Source organism: Argiope bruennichi, chromosome 5, assembly GCF_947563725.1.
Source record: "Argiope bruennichi chromosome 5, qqArgBrue1.1, whole genome shotgun sequence".
In the NCBI taxonomy this organism is placed as follows: Eukaryota; Metazoa; Arthropoda; class Arachnida; order Araneae; family Araneidae; genus Argiope; species Argiope bruennichi.
The window spans coordinates 89750523-89772913 of NC_079155.1; the positions used below are offsets into that span (position 1 = coordinate 89750523).

The 22391-nt window shown below is 31.7% G+C and overlaps 1 protein-coding gene across 1 annotated transcript in view; it reads right to left on the reverse strand.

Annotated features, from left to right (window-relative positions):
- Positions 1-1007: 1007 nt before the first annotated feature.
- Positions 1008-22391, reverse strand: part of LOC129968317 (sodium/hydrogen exchanger 10-like) — a 101825-nt gene continuing 80441 nt past the window's right edge. The window contains exons 17-22 of the mRNA XM_056082172.1: positions 21920-22018; positions 18362-18541; positions 16652-16780; positions 6521-6718; positions 2216-2374; positions 1008-1070 (exon numbers count right to left, since the gene is read on the reverse strand). Of these exons, the coding sequence (XP_055938147.1) occupies positions 1008-1070; positions 2216-2374; positions 6521-6718; positions 16652-16780; positions 18362-18541; positions 21920-22018 (828 nt within the window). The remainder of the gene's footprint in view (positions 1071-2215; positions 2375-6520; positions 6719-16651; positions 16781-18361; positions 18542-21919; positions 22019-22391) is intronic.

Consider the following 22391-nt stretch of genomic DNA (forward strand, 5'->3'; position numbering starts at 1 on the left):
CTAATCGAATGTGTATGAAAGAAGATTGAAGCACTTATCTGCTAATTTTAAGCCGATGATGTATTTGACTGCAATATTCCTTCTTCTTTACTCTTTGTAAAAATTTGTCCGAGCGTCTTGACAAAGGAAGAACGATGCGCCCCCAGAGTTTCTTGTAGTTGCTATTAAAAATAAAAAATAACTTGAGAATTCTTGAAAATAAAGTCTGCAACAAATGATATTAATTCCGTAATTTTTAAAGCCCTGGGACCTGTAAATGCTTGTTTTTCATGTATCAAAGATACATGACTCCCCCCCCCTCTCAATGATGATGATAATAAGGGTATCCTTAGAAAAGATCGATAGTATTATCAAAATTCTTACAATGATATAGTTTCGTCCTCTTCTTTCCTCAGATTGAGTCACTAATTAACGAGACATGCATTTCAGGTATTCAATCAATAATAAAGGATAATCGGGCGATTGCCATACTTTTTATAAACTGGCATTTCGGATGCATCTGTATTCAGAGAGTTAATGCTTCGTATTTGTCTTTTTAATATATAATCAAATGGCTAAATAACAAATATAGTTTAAAATAGTAATATTAAATTGAAATATAGGTTATTAAAAAACATGCATTGTCTGAAGTTGTTCAATCAATAATGGTTTTCTATGAAATGACATATAGCTATTGCTACAAACGGTTAAAAATGAAATGGAATTGTGGAATTTTAAGAATGCAGCAATTGACTTTGTAGATAAATTTGCGGGTTTGGAAAATGGTTTTAAAGACTTTCATAATATTATTAAAATTTTTCCCCATTGAATTATTATGTCAGAGCGCTATAGAGTAAACAGAAAATATTGCATCAATGTAGTTTGTTGGATTAATGCCACTTTTCTTGGAAGCTATATGAAAGCTGATTTCACGATTTAAGGAAGAAATAACTTCCTTTGTTCATGCCACATCAACGGAAGTAGGTTCGAGATATAAACAACAATCATCGTCTGATGTCTGAATTAATTTAGAACCATTTCTTGAACCCTGAACCTTCCGGTTCTGAGGTATATACTTTACCAATGCGATTCTGTAAATAATGGAAGACCAACAAGAGAGTATGAAATATATGCCAATGCTATTTTCGTTTAGTTATTTCCATCGCTTTACATGGCTGGTGGGAGAATTTACCAAATTGCATCAACACTCAGTCCAAAACATGTGTTTTTGTAAATCCCAACATGTATAAATTATAATTATTATCATTTTGTAACTACAATTGTTTAATTTTTAAATATTATTCTGGGAATTATGTACCCTATTTGCAATAATAAACTATTCGAGAATTTTGTTTCAGCATTAAGCCTACATTTAGCAAAGCTGTGGTAGTTAAAGCTGTTCCTCCATGATATTAATAACATTAGTTTAATAATATCAACCGTCTTTGATAAGTAAAATCTTACCACACCAAATGAAATATGAATATTTTAAAGTATACTTGCACAATACATAGAGAGTATTCCTATGGTTAGAAATAAAGTGGCAAAACCGATCTGAGTTGAGACCGAGTGCTGTGATCAGGCTTTATTTCGAGTATCTCTCAAAACGGGAGGGCAGACCATTGATAACGTATCTAACGTCATGAGTTTTCAAATGAAATAAAAATGAACGAAATGGGTACATTGATTGGTATTTGGGGACTTTTTTCCCCCGCATAATGAATGTACAGTAAAACAGTTATTTTAAAGAATTTTCTTAAAAATGAGGATGGGGAACATGTGACCGTTGATAATATATCTAGGATTCATGCGACTTTTACATGAAATAAAAACCGACACAATAGAAGGGAAGGATTGGTTCTCCCAGTTATTTTAAATATATAAATACTACAATCAATGTTGGAATGCTTTCATATTTGTCCATAAAATATATGTAAAATTCAGTTGCACATCTTTATTTCATCTGTTCTTCAAATTAGAAACATACAGTCAGCTAATTATACCATCCCAAATGCATAGGCTAAATGTCCCATGGATGACCGATATAAACCGTCGAAACACGAAAGTTGATGTTTAGCTAAGTTAAATTCACAGGGGAGATATACTTAATGTTTGCATGTTCACTATTGAAATGATTAAGAACTATATTCACGAGGTTTATCATTACAACAGGATTTTTTTTTTCCTGTTCAGTGTTGCTATTTTGATACTGTAAATTAAATTGACAATTTCTTACTTCTACTCCATATAAGCTTGCTCTTCTAATGCCGTGAACCAAGCAAAGTCCTTTATAAGATATGTCTTTTGGCTTTATCCATCCCATTAGTGTCGGTGAATGGTACTTCTCTTCTCGAAGCAAAATCATAACGACTCTCGGACGACTTGCGGGATCATCCTAAAAAAAATGCTTACTTAGAGATGTTAAGATTTTTGAACATATATTGTCTGGGCATAAATCATATATTGTCTGGAAGTAATGAACAGAGAAAGATAGTTGTTTAAAGACATTGGCCAATGGTATATATCTCTTCACCACAGAGAGTGCAGCTTCTTCATTCCCTCTTAGTAGCAACAACAAATAGATTGGAAGAATGCGGAAAAATAAGGGCATCTGTGGAGGAATTGGAACTCTTTATTGTTATTTAAAGGAATGCATAGAAAACTCGGAATTGCGAAAGAATCTAAAAGTTGAAAACGATGACTTAAGTACAGTTCTGATGGCACTAAAAAAAAAAAAAAAGGAAATACTGAAGGACATGATGTTAAAAATTATCAGTTTTTCACCATTTGGTAGTTTTAAAGTGTTTGGATTTCTTTTGTAATGGAAAGACAATTTGGAGGAATTTAAGAAATTTTTTTTTAAATGGTGGCCTATTCCTCTTTTATCAAGATGAGAGGTATGAGGGAAGATGAGGAGGAAGATAAGAGATTGATCCCTCCGTGGTTGGAGGTCAATCGCCTCGAAGAGGATGTCAGCTGGGTGAATCGGCCTGTTTTATGGACGTATTCAGAAAAAGACAGCAATCAACTTCAACAAATCATGGCGTGGCAACAAATCATAGTGGTGGCGGGATGGTCGGCTAAACAAAACAAGAAGTAGCAAAAAGTGCTGTATTCTAGTGGCTAGTCAAAGGAGTATTTACGGCAAAATCTTTAATTTTTTGTTTGTTTGTTTGTGTAAGTGTATAAGATTGCCCCGGTCCCTTGCATTTGGATGAGATTTGATTATTACCCTTATCTATACCATGACTTTTAGAGAGAGTGTCTACCGTCATTTCAAACATGACTTAATAAATTTACATTTCATTTATTTGAATATTTTTTTCGAGTGTTAATTAATGAGTAAAATGGTATAGAGTTATAAAAGCTATCAACGCAATGATGATCATGTGTTCTGTTTTCTGATAGCATTCTTAATCTGCATTCTTCATCAATTCGGAGACCGATTGCTCTTTAGGTTGATTGCTGGTGGGTTTTCGATGACTAATTTGATGTGGGCTAGTTTTATTTGAATGTAGGGTCTTTTAGGAAGCTTAACCAAACTTCTGAGTTAGAAGTTTGCCGTAGTTAGGGATGACGAATATTTTCAGAGCGGTTATTACGTAACCAATATCAAAAAGTCACAAATACAAGTGATCAATACTTTTCAAAGAGGGGTGTGATTCAAATTCTTCATACGATCTTACTGATGATATTTCGATTACAAGTTTTGGATCACGATAGAAACTAACAATCGATACGATATCACTGAAATTTGTCGGAGCGGTGACGATACGATCTGTCCAATGGAAGCTCTCGAAAGAAATCTGTGATTGGATTGAAAAGTGAATGGAAAGGTTATTGGAATTATCGTATCGTATCATTGAATTGCATATCACTGAAATTTATCGCAGCGGTGATTTCACCGGAAAGTGCGAAGTCACCGATATTCGTATTTGATGATGCACTATTCCGTACAGATCATTTTTTATTGCTCGTGACATGATTGACTTTGATTACATGTACTCTGTTTACTGCTGGTGCCATCTATTGGTAGAATATAGGACTAAAGCAAACATTTTAAAGAAATGGCATATATTTTTAACTCATCTTTTCCAGAAAATGGTTCACTCTAATAAATAAATTAAATAAATAGTTCTGAGAAAAAAAATTAAGAAGTAAGCTGAAACAGATAAATTAATTCACACGTTAATTAAATTAGTAAATTAAGTATTAATTACAATTAATAAATTTTATATTTAATATTAAGTAATAATTTTTAATTAATAATATGATTGAAATAACAGATATTTGGAACGCATATTTAAAAATAACAATAGCAATATTATTTGTTATTCAAAAAATCGTGGATTATGCATCTCTAGCCGTAGTTCCAATAAAGGTAGAAAGTGAAATTTTCATCTCCCCAATAAACATATAATATGAAATAGATGAGAATCAAGCGCTCCAAGATCGTTTTGACAAGATACCACACTTCGCTTTTAACATGTATCTTTTACTCATATGTTTGGATAGATATACCAAGACTAAACCAGTGGAATTAGAATCACTACAATTATGAGGAAATTCAGATGATGTTAAGTGTCTTCAAGTCAACTTCTTGTTAATTTGCATTTGATACAAATATTATTATACCCTTATATTTTGATTTTTGCTTGTAACGTTGATGTTTTTAATTAGAACGTTCCTCTCTTGAGAGGAACGTTTTTTAGAATGATGAAATGATGCAGGATACTCTTAAACAGTATTGCAACTTAAAGCTATCACAACACATCAAGATGAGAATGTCTACATTTGACTTTAGCTGACTCTTAATTATGTTTAATCTTCAGGTGTCTCCAACAAATCAAATTTTAAAATCCTGGGTAGGTTGTAAAGTTGTCACAAATTCTTTTGCAAGGCCATTTTTAATTTGATTCATCATCATTTTTGACATTAAAAGGTATAATAAACATATTCATATTTCGTCTTTTACATGTCCCCCTTTTTTAACTACTGTCGTTGCTATCCTCTTTCTTCTCTATAGTCTTATACATCAATTTGCAATTAAATAATTAATCTACATAATTATATCTCTTGTGCGTTGCCTAGAAACGTATTATTTAGCTGCAAGATTTGGCAGCATCTGCAGCAATTATTGGATCTTGTGATTTCATTTTCCAAACGTAAGCAAAGGAGTACGATTTTCGCTTAATCTTACTTTTCGATTTGATAAACACAATTCTAAGCCAGATTAAATATTATCGAAAAAAAAAAAGAATTCGATGAGCATATGAATCAATTGGAGAAAATTTTGAAAGGTGCCAAGGAAAAATAAAAAATAATTAATTTCAAAATGCTAAGCTTAATCGCATTGTTGTATTAGGAAGATATACCATGAGGGTGAAAATAACCTTAATACGATAAACTCAATATGTAATTCATATTTCAAATTATAGATACGTTAATTAGAGAGTTCTCAAACACAAGATATCAATTATTCACACAACTACAAGCATGTTGTTTATCCCAAAATGCAATGTTTTCACTCTTTGAATAGCTTTGTAATTTACTTAGTTTCATCTGCTTGTTGAATTTGTCTTCATATTGACTTCATTAATTAAAAAATTATTTTTGCAGAGCTAAAAAGTTTAATTTTGCATTGATTAATGTGAAAATACCAAAATGAAACCAATTTAAGACTCTTAAGACTATTTAAGACAATTTAGACAATTTAAGGCTAAACCAATTTAAGATTTTTCCATAAATATCTTGAAGCTCTTATTTGCCAATTTTTGAAACCATTCCATTCATTTGATTATTGAATTTGTGATTTATAAAATCAAGTCAATCAACACTTATAAAATAAATAAAAGGGAAGTTTTCCCAGGATCGTTAAATTTTATTCCCTGCTGGTTTAAGTAAAAATATCAAAAATAAATTTATTAGTCAGAACCATAATTGTCTTCTTTAAAAAGTAACTGTACTAGAACGCTCATTGTAGCAATTGGAGCGAGTAGAGTTTGGAAACTAAACTTGAGAAAATCTGCTTAGCAATCCTCCAAGCTTTGAAAATAACTGTGTTAGAACGCTGAGTCAATTATCAATGCAGCGATTGGAGTAAACAGAGTTTGGATAGTAAACCTGAGAAGATTGCTTAGCAATCCTCCAGATTTCAAGCGCTCGTTAGCGAGCAAGGGACAGAACTATATTTTAAATTTATCTTATGAAGAATTGTAGGGAAGAAATTCTGAAGACCTGAACTTAGAGTCCCTGAACTGATTTTCATGCACCATACCAGCACATTAATTTGATGAATAGTTATTGATGTCATGTCCAACCACTTCATATGCAAAGTTTATATAAAGTTTATAATTAAAAACTGAGTTCATGATTACCTGATTTTATTACTAATCTGAAGCACAAGGCGAAATAAGTTTTGATGGGAATATGCCATTTTATAGATATTTATAAATTCATCGATATAAAATTTGTGGGAATGTTTAAATCACAGCTTAACCTATTTTTGTTATAATGCAGGCATTATCAAGATTTTACTCACAATCAAATGCAGCTTGCGGACTGTGCTAGGGATATAAACAGGACCAGTATAAAGAACATCCGTGTCGAAGTCCAGAGCATTTCCTTGGATCAAAACCATGTCTGCAATAGCCTCGTGAACTTCGAAGATCTCTGTATCCGAGAGATCAGGAAATATACCTTCTTCTAGATGAATCTTGATTCGTTCCTCTGACCAATACTGAAAAAAAAAAAAAAAAAAAAAAAGATTTACATTTTTGTTATAAAATATATTTATAGGATTAATATCTAATCTTTCAGACTTCTTTTCAGTTCTCTGTGAAAATACCAACGAAACTGCTCATTATTGTAGGATGAATAGTGAAATTCGTTTTTAAATATGTAGCTAAAGGTCTAATGTATTAATGTAAAATCTAACTGCAGTTAATAACAGTTCGTCAGTATATAAGAAACTATAAATGATAACATTAACTTGGATGATGTTTTAGGGTTATGAAAAAACTTTTTTGGACATTTTTATTTTCTCGTATACGTAGTATATAGTTAATAAATATTATATATTGTTACGAATCTGTGATGCGGCTTCCCAGCATAGTTGGTTCCCTAGGAGGTCCCGGAGCTTGGTGACCATTTGGCGACTTTGGCGCCGAAATAGATTATACCCGAAACATCGAGAATTTTCCCGATCCGTCCAGTAGGAACCGAGTTACGCCTCGAATGTTCCTGATTGGTTGAGAGGCTTCTAGCCCCGCCTCCTGAGACCTATAAAAGGAGCTGCAGCTGCCGGGGAGTGGTCGTGAACCAGATCGGAGAGAGTAGTCGGAAGCGACAGAGAAGAGTAGTTGGAATCGACGGTAAAGAACTGGCCTTCCAGAGATAAGCGGAGCAGCGACAGAGTGAAGCTAATGTCTGCAGTAGAGTCTGGGTGTATGCTGCACGTCTCGGCTGAAGATAATCGTCTTCTGTGCTGTATATAGTTGTCGTCTTTGTGCTGTCCTGTGTGTCTTCATGTAAATAAACGTCGTTGTTTTATTTTCTACTGCCGCCTGCTGATTGAGTGTTCTCCACACCATATAACTCCTACTATCCAAACGAACCCCGAAATTTCGCAACAATATAAAATTATTATTATATATATGTAACATTTTTCGGCTGAAGCAGAATGCAGATTTGAAGACATAGACGAGACGTTGCATTTTTAATTCTCTTTAATATCCATTCTGAGAAAGCAATTTATTTACAAGCAGGGGCGGACAAGGCACGTCCTCAACAGTGCGGAACAAAAGCAGAAGAAAGAAAGAAGGAAAAAAAGGGACGAAACAAATGATCACTAGTCTTATATAACATGGGATTTCCGGCCACGCGCCAATTCAATGCACCTTTGAGAAGGGCAACGGAAGTATCACTTTCACTCGATACGTAGAACTGATTGCGCCGTAATTTTTACACAGCTTCATACGTGGAAGGAGATCAGGAAATAAGAGAATACTTTACTATGGGCTAAATTAAGATAAAGTTTTGGAAATTAATTAAATTGAAATTAGAGTTTAAAATATCATTACATATATATAAAAAAGGCTTCCATATGTTGTCTGTTACTTCAAATGTATCAATGAAAATATCTGTTAAGGTTCTTCTCATCCAGACTTATTGCCATATGCATGGGCCAAGTAGGCAATCTCACAATTCCAATCTAAACGTTGATGTTATTATGCACCGTATTGGCTTTTTTTTCGTGAATTTTCAAAAGTCACTGGTATTTATTAAACACTGTAAGTCAAAAATTGAATTTTCAGTGATTGAAATTAGTTCGCAAAAATGCTTGAATATTCAATTGCAATAGTGACCTCTAGCTATCGCATACTCAGGTTGCTCTATTATTATTGCGTTACAGTTCCTGATTCTTAATGAATACTATTTATTAAGATGATGATCTTATAATCAATTATAATTGTTCTGAATCACTCCCCCCCTCCAACACCCATCTCCACATAATGCAGGTCCTCATACATTTTGGCACAATATGACAAATTTGATGCACGTGCACTTAAAAACAACAGGTATTTAGTCGTATTAATATTCCATTTTGAAGCAACATAAGAGTTATTTTTATACGGATCTCGTCGTTTTGAACCGTGGTCATATGACTAGGAAAAGATTTGATAATATTCTACTCATCAAGGTCTCTTGTCACACCAGCTGAAGGTTGTTAGATTGTTGATATCATGTTTAATGGATATGCTAAATATATAGAGGATCTTTGGTATAATCGGGTTATGAACTTAGAAACTTCTGGTTTCGAAGCTAAATCTTAACGCCAAGCTGAATTAGCCTTGGAAACAAGGAAACGTATTCAAAAATTATTTAAAATAAGTTAAGCATCTTAAAAAATGTTTCTATTAAATATATTTTCTTTTTACTTTTTTTGAGAGGATTTTAATTATAAAGTTCTGACTTTCTCCTATGCAATAAATTACTTTGTTGCATTATAGTAGTTTAAAAAAGAGCTTTTAATTGATCCAATCAGCTCGAGTATTTTTTTGCTAATCTTTTATGCTTTTTTTTATTGATTTTTTTCCTGCCTTTTCTTCTGCAAAAGAAATTTCAATCAATCTAGCTTTAAAACGCCCGTTAACTGAAAATTTTTTACATTTTTTCCTCCATCGATTTTCAATTACTCTAATTGTTTTCTCGATGCGATACCCTAGCATTTTATTACTTTTTTTGTATCAATTTTTTCCCATTTTTTTTCTTTGCACTTGCTTTTAGATAATATTATCTGCTACAATTCGATGTAAAAGTATCATCTCCTCCCATTTCCAGAACCAGATTTTTTTAAAAATGAAACTTATAAATAAAAAAATATCTTAGTAGGCTTTGCATTTGGTAAACTGATACGTTATCACATTTTGATTTTTTTAGTGATTTAACTGAAATGTAAACATTATTGATATTTTGAATTTAATATATCTTTTTATACTGTTGGATAAAAAAAGTATCTGGCTTATTTTGTTAAAATTTATAGAAAATAAAAAGAAAACTGGAAAAAAAAGACTCAAACCGGTATCGGGTTATATTACTTTTTATCAACAAGCCTTGTGTAAAAATAAACAACTGGATTCAATCTTTGAAACAGAAGATATCTAAAATGCATACTTGATTTCATTTACTACGATGAAAGCTAAGAATAAAACTAGTGTTGTAACGACAGGAGGGCAAGGGAAGGGGGAAATATATATATTATGGGCAGCAATATTAAGAAACACCATAAAGGCAAAACTTTAATGTGTTTACGCCACTTTTTAAAACTAATTCTGATTTTAAAAAAAATAGAGGGAGGGGTTGTCCCTAAACTTTCTCACATATTATCTAATAAAAATGCTTTTCCTTCTCCTCATAAAATTATAAACCTTAGACGCGGTCATGAATATCACATTTTCTCAAATTTTTATTTCCACAGCTCCACACATTTAGTTTTGTACTTCTTAATATAGTGAAAAAAAAAAAAAAAAAAAACGAATATAAATTTTAGGTGCCTTTTTCCGGACTGATTAAAACTAAAATTTGAAACATAATTGCAATTTCAGTTACAGGATTACATACAAAATTTTATTTATTTTATTATATTGTAGTGAATAGCTTATAAGCCAGTTAACAACTACGCTGCACGAGCAGTTGCTTTTGTATCGTGGTCATGTTACTGGACTGCGAATCATAAGGTCCCAGGTTCTATCCTCGCTCATAATCATCTCGCCACATTGGTGACCTCGGACAATGAACCTTCAACCTTCGTACAGCTATTGTGGCGCCATCTACCCGCAACCAAAGTTGTAAGACTCACTTGAATGCAACCCAAAGTCGTCAGATTCACTTGACGCACACACGCTCGTTTTAATGCTTCGCGCTACTCAAATGGGTACAGGCGCATTAGAATCAACAGCTATCATCACCACTCAACGCCATATCGTTCGTCTCACCTCCGACTCACTGGAGGGAGAGTCTGTAGTGAAAAGCTTATAAGCCAGTTAACAACTACGCTGCACTAACAATTGCTTTTGTAACATGGACATGTTACTGGACTGCGAACCATAAGGTCCCAGGTTCTATCGTCGCTCAATTCAAATCCACCACAATATTTTGAATAATCGCGATTACATGCGTGTGAAAGCATAGCCCAACGCTCAACCCTTTGACAGACTTGATTTAAAATTTGAAAAGAGTCTATAGTATAGATGCTAAAAACTGTGTATCAGATTTCATCTATTTATGGCGTTGAAAGATGAGGAAAAAAGATCCTGCAACGCATGCTTACATGAGGAATCGAGAACTGAAACTTATGTTACTACAAAAGATAACGCACAATTTGAAATAAATTACCCAGATGCTAAGGTTTTAATGACATTGAGACGTCATGGGACTCGATTCCATTAGGAAAGTACTTGTACATGCCTATCAACAGACAAACAGAATACGTACAAATCTATTAAAAGAAACATGGTTTTAGTGTCTGTTGCAATTTGCTGCTTAAAAATACTTTATTGATGGAGCCATGAATACATCAAGTGCAAGAGATTTCATTAAAGACAGACAGTATTTCCTGTGAACTAGCTGGTAATCAAATATGGTTAGTACTAATAGAAACGATAAATTTATAACAAAAAGTTACGTTTTAATTCAGATATAGTTTGTAGAAATGCTACATTGATTTATTAAATTGATTTAGTATTAAAGAATTTTTAAATTTAAATTCTTTTGAGCCCTTATTGAGTTTTGAAATAAATGATATTTATTTAAATATCTAAACAGATTATTTTAATTATTTAAATTAAAATATAAATATTAATTATCTTAGTTATTTTAATTTATCAAAATAACATATAGCACTAATTATATTGGGGTTTTTTTGTCCACTTTTAAAAATCTCAATTGAGCAATATAAATTTGCTCTCCCCTTATCTAAATAAACTCTTTTTGTGAATGAGTTGGCGTCGGACGATAAATACATACACACAAATCACCACAATTCCTTAATGGTGTAACTTAACGTAAGATAATTTTCGCGAAGAATTTTACTTGAAAAATCATCAGCAAAATGTAGTAGCATTAAAAAATATCTTTTTTAGAATAATATAATTCAGTCGCGTATATTAAGGATAAAGAAAAACGGAAGAATTATGTTAATTTCACTCCCTAACGAGCCCGTGCAGAACACTACTTAAGCAATCTGAATTTCAAAAACGCAGACAATCGATTTTCTGACTCAGGGAAATGTGATGGGAATTAGGGAGTGAGAAATTTGGCTCTTAGATTAGATGGGGAGGGTTGTTAAAAATGTTAATTCCCCTTTTCTATCTATATAATTACAATTCTTTGTATTTATCCTATATACAAAAACAAAATCAGCACAATGAAAATGTTACCCGCTTGTTTAATAATAAAATATTTTCTGTGAATTTCACATTGCAAGTCACTCATTTTTGTATGTGGATTTTTTTATCAACTAAAATTTAATGACATTTTGCATAGTCCATTTTAAGTGTGGTCGTTGTAATTATTGGCTATTCGCCTTTTGCTGGATCCTCAGGATTAACAGTTATTAAAAATTTCAATTAAATATTTTGTGTTTGAATGGTTTCTTTAATTAAAATTTAATGACATTTTGCATAGTCCATTTTAAGTGTGTTCGTTGTAATTATTGGCTAGTCGCCTTTTGCTGGATCCTCAGGATTAACAGTTATTAAAAATTTCAATTAAATATTTTGTGTTTAAATGGTTTCTTTAACTAAAATTTAATGACATTTTGCATAGTCCATTTTAAGTGTGTTCGTTGTAATTATTGGCTAGTCGCCTTTTGCTGGATCCTCAGGATTAACAGTTATTAAAAATTTCAATTAAATATTTTGTGTTTGAATGGTTTCTTTAGTTTAATGTTTTTAAATTTTAAATTTTGAAATATATAAATTTTATATTATTATTTTTAAAGTCTTACATCATTCCTTTTATTGTGGTATGCATCCACATACTTTTATATTTATATATTTGTGCTTCTAATTTTAATAGAGGAAACAACAATAGTATTTTTTTAAAAATTGGGAACATTTTTTTTTAATAAAATATTTATCTTCGCTTGATTTTTAAGTTAAAACATAATTGTCAGTGCAACAACATTTCAAAAATTGTATTAGAAGCATACCTAATACTGAAATTTAATCAAAATGGCAAAAAAAAAGACCAATCTTAAGCGATTTTTTAAACAACAATAATGGGAAGAAATATAAACTATTAGTTACAAAAATGAAATTGATTTGAGTTAAGCTTTAACAATGAAATATATTGTAAAATATGCTTAAATGGATTAAAAATAGAGAAAAATCATGCAGCAAAAAACTATCATAATTGAAAATATAACTTTTTAAATTTTAAGATAATATAAGAATAACTTTTGAGCAATAATAATTTCGGAAATTATCGTAGGAAAATGTCATTTTTTTAAAACTTCTGTCTACTTAAAATTCCAATAAAAAAAAGAACAATCGTTTCGAGATGCATATTCCTACCCCCATAGTATAAATGTGCCAAATTTGGTAGCTTTGGGTCAAACAGTCCGATTTACATACCTAAAATGGCTATGGAAATGCAATGCAAACTATGGAGCTAGAAGGTTACATACTGACAAAAAAAAAAAAAAAAAAAGAAGAAAATCCGTTGCAAATAGCTTTTTTCTAAATTCTTACTCACAGCAATGCTGGTAGTGAAAGAATTAAAGAAATTTTAGCATGATTAAAAAAAATCTTGCTTCAGTACAAAAAACTCATTATAAAAGTGTTATTGGAAATTTTATGATTTTAAACTGAACTTACTGACTTAAAAGAAAGTTAAAGTATTTGCTATTTAATAAAAAAAAAATTATATATATTCGACAAATAATTTGTTTGTTCAGCAAAATCGTGTTGTTTGATTTTTTTAAAAGAATTATTTCACATACGTAATTAGCCAATAATGTCTACTTAATTTTGAACAATATGTGAAAATATTTGTTTTTGATAAAAACTCTTTGAAAAGATCTACCCAATAATTTGTTGATACTGCATTAAATGTAATAGTGAAACTGATGATTGGGTAAACAATGTTAGATGGTATGGATCTGTAGAGCACCAACACCTGCTTGCACCCACATTCATCCTTATTATTAATAGAGATTACAGTATTTTCATCCCGACAGCGCCGTATTTTCTTCTATCCAGGATTTTTATTACAATGCTTTTCTCGGAATTCATCTCCTCTTACCTTCAGTAGTTTGTGTACAATATTTGGTTTCATTGCGTTTATTAGTTGGAGCTCCAGTGGCCTCCAAACAAAAATAGTTATTTTCTTATCATCCGATATTTTCTCTTGTTGACAATTAATGATGCTTGTTAGTCTATTCAGCCTCTAGGCTATCAATTTTCCAGGAGTTTCTAATTATATGGGTGGTAATATTACAATCTCAGAATGGTATGTTTCTGTGAAAATGTAGTTCAAAATATTAATGAGTCAGTATTTACAGAATACTGAAATTCTGAATTTTAAAAAGTAATAAAATATGGAATTTCGAAATTATCCGGGTCCAATTAGTCGTGCATATTGAGAAATATTGGTAATTGGAGGAAAGTTATACTGTTACTTTTTGCCCAATTCTAGTCACAGTGTCGTTTTCTGCCTTAAAATATTACAGTTTTTAACTTTTTAGAAAACAAAGTTGTAATCAATATTATTGACATTTTCATTTCCTGTTTACTCACTACTGCGTTTTAGATTTGGAACTAGAAGGAAGTCAATAATCTGAAAGGATCCAACAATCCAATAAGTTCTCATTTTTTATTCTTATTTTTTTAGTGGCTCTAAACTTTTTAGTATTTGGAATCCGATTTCCCAATTTGGTTTTAATCTTGCCTATTTCAGTATTTTAATCGTTGAGTTTTTTTAAAATGAAATTTGAAATTTTAAATAATTTGCAAAAAAAAAAACCCGATTCTTTTATTTTATTCCCATTAAAGAACAAACCGAAATCATTAAAGAATTTCAGTCTTTTATTGTGAATCATTCCCAACTTCGATCAAGAAATTTCTCTCGGAATATTTGCAGATAAAAATAATTAAGAAAAGGAGTCTTGACTCCAATAAAGATTTTATCCTTTTTACTCTCTCGTATATGAAGTATAGAGAAAGTATTCTAATCGTCAAAAATTTCGAACTAGAGGTTTTCACAAATCTCCATGTTTCAGAGCCTGAAAAATAAATTTTTGGAAAATATCCGTCTGTCTGTATGTGACAATAATAACTCAACAAAGCTTTGAGCTACGCGGATGAAATTTGGTATACAGTCTCTACATAATATTTGTAGATTTTTTTAATCAAATTTTATGCGTAATCTGTATAGAGGAAATCTGTCTGTCCAGCTATTGGATTATAAGTTAAGCTATAACTTCAAGACGATAAGAGTCAGATATATAAAGTTCAGTATATATATTTAACATCTGTAATATAGATACAAACTGTTACGAAATTTCCGGGGTTCGTTTGGATAGTGGAAGTTATATGGTGTGAAGAACGCTCAATCACCAGGCGGCAGTAGAAAATACAACAACGACATTTATTTACACGAAGACACACAGGACCGCACAAAGACGACAACTATATACAGCACAGAAGACGATTATCTTCAGCCGAGACGTGCAGCATACAACAGCATACACAGCAGCATACAAAACAACATAAACAGCAGCATACAACAGATTTTACTGCAGACAGTAGCACACAGCTTAGTTCAGCACTAGCTTCACTCCGTCGCTGCTCCGCTTATCTCTGGAAGGCCAGTTCTTTACCGTCGGTTCCGACTACGACGACCCTGGCAGCCGCGGCCACCTCCTTTTATAGGTCTCAGGGGGCGGGGCTAGAAGCCTCTCAACCAATCAGGAACGTTTGAGGCGTATCTCGGTTCCTACTGGACGGATAGGGAAATTTATCGATGTTTCGGGTATAATCTATTTTGGCGCCAAAGTCACCAAATTTGTCGCCAAATGGTTGCCAAGTTTGTCGCCAAGCTCTGGAACCTCCGACGCGACACCGGACTCCGTCCAATACAGATGACTGTAATACATTCTTTCCGATGGTGGAACCAACTATACTGGGAAGCAGCATTACAGATTCGTAACAATACGTTATATTTTTCCAATGAGGGGTTGACTCTCTTTACGTTTAGAAACATGAAAACGCGATAACTCTAAAATGCAGTGAATAAAATTTATACAGTTTTTAATGGAATTTTGTGACCAAATGTGTAGTTTTTTGTCAAATTTTTGTTTCAGTTGGTTGAGATAAACACATGTAAAACAAAAATTCGATTTCTGGATCATATGCATTGCATGACAGAGAATAATAACCAAAACACACACATCAAGGACTAAAAGATAGATTCAATAAAAATTCTAAATTAACGCCAAAGGTTAATATTTCGCAACTATTGTACGCTACTTCCGTGCAAGCTATTTTCTAAGATAATACTTTTATAAAAAAGTATGTGAGAAAGTTTGAGGGAGACAACTCTCGCTGGTTCTATACCATTATTTTTTATTAACCATTCTTGGCATCCAGATGGTTACATGGATTGTTTTTATGGAATATGGATTGTTATTAATTCCAATTGAATTTTTGTACGTAACTTGATGCTCATAATTCTATGAACAAAGGAAGAATTTGTATAATGGAAGCTATCTTCATAGCGTCATAATACTATTTAAAACTGGACTTCTTAGATAATTGATTTCAAATGGCACTTTGTCTTTAGCGGAAACTTATTTTTGCTTTGCTTCTTTTTTTTTTTAAACTGCAGGAGGAAACTTAGATAATTAATCTGCAGAATCTTTCTTCTTATAAATTTAAACTAAGATTTGGATATAAATTTAGATATTTAAAAGTGCCGTTATTTTGATATTGTTGGTTTAATGAGTACCTATTATGTTTATTATTTCTCCATATTATTAAAGTTAAGAAGGAGCAATGGACAGAAGTATATTTAAAATTTATAAAAGGTGAATCCTTTTTCAAACGAGCTACTTATTGATAAATAAAATAAAGGATAAAACATGACTCTTCCACCAGAAAGAAATTCATACCTCATAAATTTCCTCTTCTTCTATTATGAACTGAGCGATTTTCAAGGCTATGGGCCTCCACATGCGAAATGAAAGATCTCCAAATCGATATTCAGCCTCCTCCAGAGTTCTGTAGCTGACATTCATCAACTTAAAAAGATAACTGATGATTAATCAATACAGAAATCAATAATCTTGTGTACTTGTAAGAGAAAAAAATAAGGAATCCTTCACTAAAAAAATGTACTTTTAAACGAGGTTAAAACATTCGGTGGGTAAATGTAGAATCATTCATTTCAGAGACAACAACGGAATCACAAATCATTTTCATTTGCAGGTTATGGATGGATGTTAAACTAAATAGCACGTGAGCAGTAACTACAGTTAAAATAAATAATCGAAGTAGTATTTGGTAAAAATGAGATGTGAACTTGTCCCCTTTCATGAAACATCTTCAGTGTTTGGGTAAGATAACGATACTCAGGTGACAGTGAAGTTTATCCTCTAGAAACAGCTTAGTTTATGAAAGAAACAGCCTGGCCTCTCATCTGTTATTAAATAGTATGTGGATCAGCTTAGATCGCTTCAGCAAGACAGAAAATGAACACATCAGTTTGCAAGAACAAATGTGGAATGTGTTGCTAGAGGAGACCACGTTTGCTCCCACGTAATTGAGCATTCAAGGTCTATAAGAGTAAGCAGCAGACATTGATAGAATTCAGGATGGAAGACATGAAACTCCCAATGATCTCCAATAGCCAATAATCTAAAAGTAACCAAAAATACTTCGAAAAAATTGATAAAAGTAATGACCCAGCAAGCAGTTAAAGAAATTCCAAATTACAACACCTTTTACCCCAATGAAGAGTCAGGAGTCAGCGTTTTAGGTAGTAAACAACAACTACTAAGTGTACCCCTTTTATGTTGTATATATTTTTTTCTTCTTTGTATTTCCCCAAGGCAACTATGTTGGTGAGCCGGACAGACCGGGGGAGTCCTGGCTCAACCAAGGCATGACGGCATCGTGGTAGAAATGGCAATTTTTGCATCCCAGATAGATAATTCTGTTATTAGTCGTAAATAAAATATGTCTAACCCTTTTTATCCTTTCAGCTTCTTTTCTGCTTCGTTATTTTTCGCTAATCAATAGTAAAATATCTTAGTTCCATGAAGTCTAACTTTATATGGCAAAATAAATTTCCTGAGTTTTTATAATAGGTTAAATACAAAAAATTTCTTTTTTTAATGTAGGAGGTTTTGAGCTGAGCGTCCAGATACTCCTAGAACATTACAAATCCTGTTGATACTGCTACATTCAGTGGTGGCGGGGTGGTCGGCTGTATGCAAGAACAAGAAGAACTCCTAGAACATTCCGTCCTCGTCGTCACTTTAGGTTGGAACGGTTTCTGCTGCTGGCGAAAGCCATATAAAAACGTTGCTTTCAGCATTATTAATTTTTTTTTCTATTATGCGATAGTTCCAATTAAGTGTTCATTTTTATATAATTAGTTTCATCAAGTTGAATAGGACTTCACCCTACAAATTTTTGCCATAGTAGATTTCATGATTAGATTCCCCCCCCCCCCAGTTAAAGAAATCCTGTCGAGTAAAGAATTAATACTGGCAATTGTTTTGAAGCTGATAATTCTGCTCGGTCAATGGCATGTTAAGATAAGCAATGCAACCAGTAAAAGGTGTAATCAAACAATATGAAACAATATTTGTACGTACCTCACTTTCTTTGGTACAAATTGCTGATGTTACACTCTTTGATCTTAAAAGATAACCCAGAATACCAAGAGTGTCTGGTGATATAAGATATTCGCAGAATGTTCCAGGTTTTAGAAAGTACCATAAAGAATCTGTGTTCGGAAGACGGTTACTTTTTGATTCGTCATTTGTACCACTGACCTAGAAAGACGAAGACACTTAAGTGAGAATGCGGAAGAAATGAAATATAATTGTTTGCCTTTATTTTTTATTAATAAATAAAATGTGAAACTCTGTAGTACTGTTAACTGACATGCAATATTCCAAGCAAAGCCATATTTCGTTCAGCATTGCACAATATTGCACGATATCGTATAAAGTTGTGAATACTTTATGTTATTGTGCAATGATTTGTTTTGTATAATGGATATATTTGATTAGTTTTCAGGGTCTATTTGGTGAAGTACCTTAGCGGGAATAGTTAAAATCTTCGATCATTCAAAATATCAAAATTTCCATTTTAGACCCCCGGAGTTTGATAAAAACATTTTTTTGGAGTTATTTTGCTTAGCGTTTTCGCTTTTGGAGTTTTTCGCAAATACAGAAGCAGTTTGAAAAAGGAAATTTGGTATGTGGTCTTTAAGCCAAAGTAGTGTTCTATCTAAATACACCAAAGGGAAGTCTGAAGGTCCAGGTACTTCGGATTGAGTACACACGCAATAAATAAGAAAGTTCAGCATGTATAGATGAAATGTGATATATAATTCGAATTTGGTCTGCCTTCAAATTTGTTAAAGAAAACAATAATTTCTAAACACAACAAGTTGGATAAATATTATACATACTTTAAACGAAAACTGGAGTTCTATATCAAATTTTGCAAGCTGTTGGTTTAAGAGAAGGGATTGGACATGTATATTTGGTTCTCTTAACTATTAAGACGAAGCTAAATACAAAACGCGACATATTGTGGAATTATGCAAAGAAGTAGGGAGTAGAAAATCGTATTATTATAGTTCTTATATATGGAAGAGTGTCTTGATGCTATTTCTATGCGTCTTTAACTGATATATGATTTCTTATCAATAAATAAATTTTCTTTAAGTTTTAAAGATACGACTTAGAAACGCAATTTGTATTTTCTTTTATGTTTAAAAGTAATATTGTATAGAGTTTTCAGCCAAACTTTTGAAATTTCTTTAAGAATTTAATTTAGTTGTTATTGATTTTAAAATTATCGAATACATCTGGAATAATCTTGGTAAAATCCGCTAAATCTGTAAATAATAAATAAAACAACTCTATCCCCAGCACATTAATAGCATTCAAAATATTCGTATTGTTTATTGAAGCAAGTTGTAATTGATGTATATTGATGTATATTTTATTTGTTTGGAAGTTACCATTTGTGTTTCATTTGTGAAATATTTTTGATGCAATTTATAAAGAAGTAAATAAAAAATAATAATTTTCTTTGGTAACCGCGTTTTTTATAATAAAATGTTTATATTCAATCTATCAGAGTTTATATAGATGAAAGGCTGAATTATTGGGTATTGTATATATTGGGTATTATTGTATTTGGGTTATTGTATTTGTCATATTACAATACCCCAAAAACTGTTTTCAGAAATTTGATATTCGAAAGTGTTAATCAAAAATGAAAATAATATTCTTTTGAAACCTAAAGAAAATGTATAATACACATGACATATTTACATAGATTTTTTACATCTTATGTTACGCAAAATACATAGCATAAACCAAATATTTTATAATACGGCTACCCGTCACAATTTTAGTTTGAAATAAGAGTGGCCGTATTAACGCTTGGGTAACTTATAATGGAAAAAAAAAAAGACGTAAAAATGCTTGGAAAAACCATTGAAGCCACGCTATGAACTCGATTTACTCTAGAGGATTAGAAAATCAATTTTTCAATATTGATTAACTAAACCAGATTTTAGAAACTGTATGAGATTACATTCTGACAAAAATACTGAAAGGCACATTCTTTAATTTTTATTTTAGAATGGTAGAAAGGCCAGGTTCAAGATAAACAAACCAAATCAATAGTTTTTCCTAATGATCAAATTTTGTTTATTGGATTAACAGCACACGAGATACAGTGTGGCGGACGACTGACGCTATTACGTGATCAATGGCACCAAACTGAAAAAGAACATTCAGGGTCCAAGTAGGAGATCTGTAGATTAGATGGCGGTTAATTGACTATGAGGCAAATGCATTTTAGATTCCATCCATTTGTAACCAAAGGCTACTTTCGTAAATGAAAACCAGATCTAATTTAGATATCACAGATCGGTAAATATTATTCTTCTAAGATATTTTGGTATTAATTCAAAATGCTTTCTCTCTGTATTTGACCATCGTCTAGAATTGCAGCATTACAATAAAACTCTACAAGTTTTCAACAAGTAAAACTCTTTACGTGTTTTCTAATATTAAAAATACGATAGATATATTTTGAGGAAACTAACATCTCTTATATAAATATCAAGTAGCTATTAAAATGCACACACACAGTGCAGTTGTTCAGATCTCCCGGATATCCCAACGGTGTTTATTGCCGAATGGAACAGTCAAATGCAAACAAATCAACGTACAAATTTCAGACTATTTCAATGAAACTTTTCTATAGCTACATTTTATTCAACACTTCGCTTTTAGAAAATAATGGAGCTGTAATATATAATTAGAAATGCTCAGGGGAGGATGCACCGTGTCACCAAAAATACACACAATCAAAGGAAATAAAATGTTAAAGTCTACAATAGAAATTAAGCATTGAAATAAGCTTAATTGTCGTCAGATGGGTAACCGTTCCGACTTGCCTATGGTAATTAACGTTTATATCTTCCAAAACTATTGTCTCTCATAAAAATAATTTTTTGAAAAATTATCTTAAAACTAAACGTAAAATCTTGTTTAATGATATCAATTTCATTTCGGTGCAGTTTTTTTCTTAATCTTTAATAATGTTTTAAATTTAATGTCATATACAATATATTACGATATGTCTAACAATTTACATTCCTTCTCAAAAAATTTAATCTCGCTCTTCTGTCAATCATTAACTTAGAAGTAAGATTTTAAATCCACTTTTATTTTATAATATACATACTTTTCAGAATGTTTCAATTCAATTCGTTATTTCAGTCGTATCAGAAAAACAAGATGAACATTTTAAGAAATACATTTCATATTAATCTCAGAACCATCTAAAAAGTCAATAATATGGGCGAAAAGCTAGTCCAAACTTGCCAAAAGTGGCTAGTTTGTACTTATAACTCATTTCTTGTTTATTAAAAATAAAATTATCATCTATATTGCGAAATTAAACATTACAAACATTGAATCAACAAAGTAACAGATCCTAAAGTAAATCGAAGCTAAAAGAAATCTTTATGGGAAATACGAAAAATTTTACAATAATACTTATTTTTAAATAGGGAATAAATATTTTCAAAACTAGAATCAGATCTTTGATTTGAAGTATGTGACAGTATTTCGGAAAAACAAAGGGTATAAAATCATGTCCACATTTTAAAATATTACCTGTACAATTCCTGAAGTAATAATCTTTACATCATGTTGCTCTGTTCCGGATTCATGGACTGTATCGCCATCGGAGTAGCAGCTACTGTTACTTTTATCCTGAAATAGAAATTTTAGAAAGATTAAATCTGCATTATACTGAATTATCTTTAGAAAATGATTGTCTGTAAGAAGCATTTTTTTTTCAGATAAAGATGTTACGTTGCAAAGTATCTGCCAAAAATTAAAATGAAATCAGAAAATAATATTAAAAACATTAATTTTTTGGGTATTTTTATTTTCTGACTTACTCATCACCACGTTGTACTAAATCTATTCAAAAGGTAAGCAATACTTATTCATAAACTATATTCGTATTGAAATGCAACAAAATTATACTAATTTGATTCTTGTAGTGTCATGTCAGATTAGTTTACTTATATTAACGTCCCGTTTTAAAGCAACACTAGGACTACTTTGGGACGGACCTCGT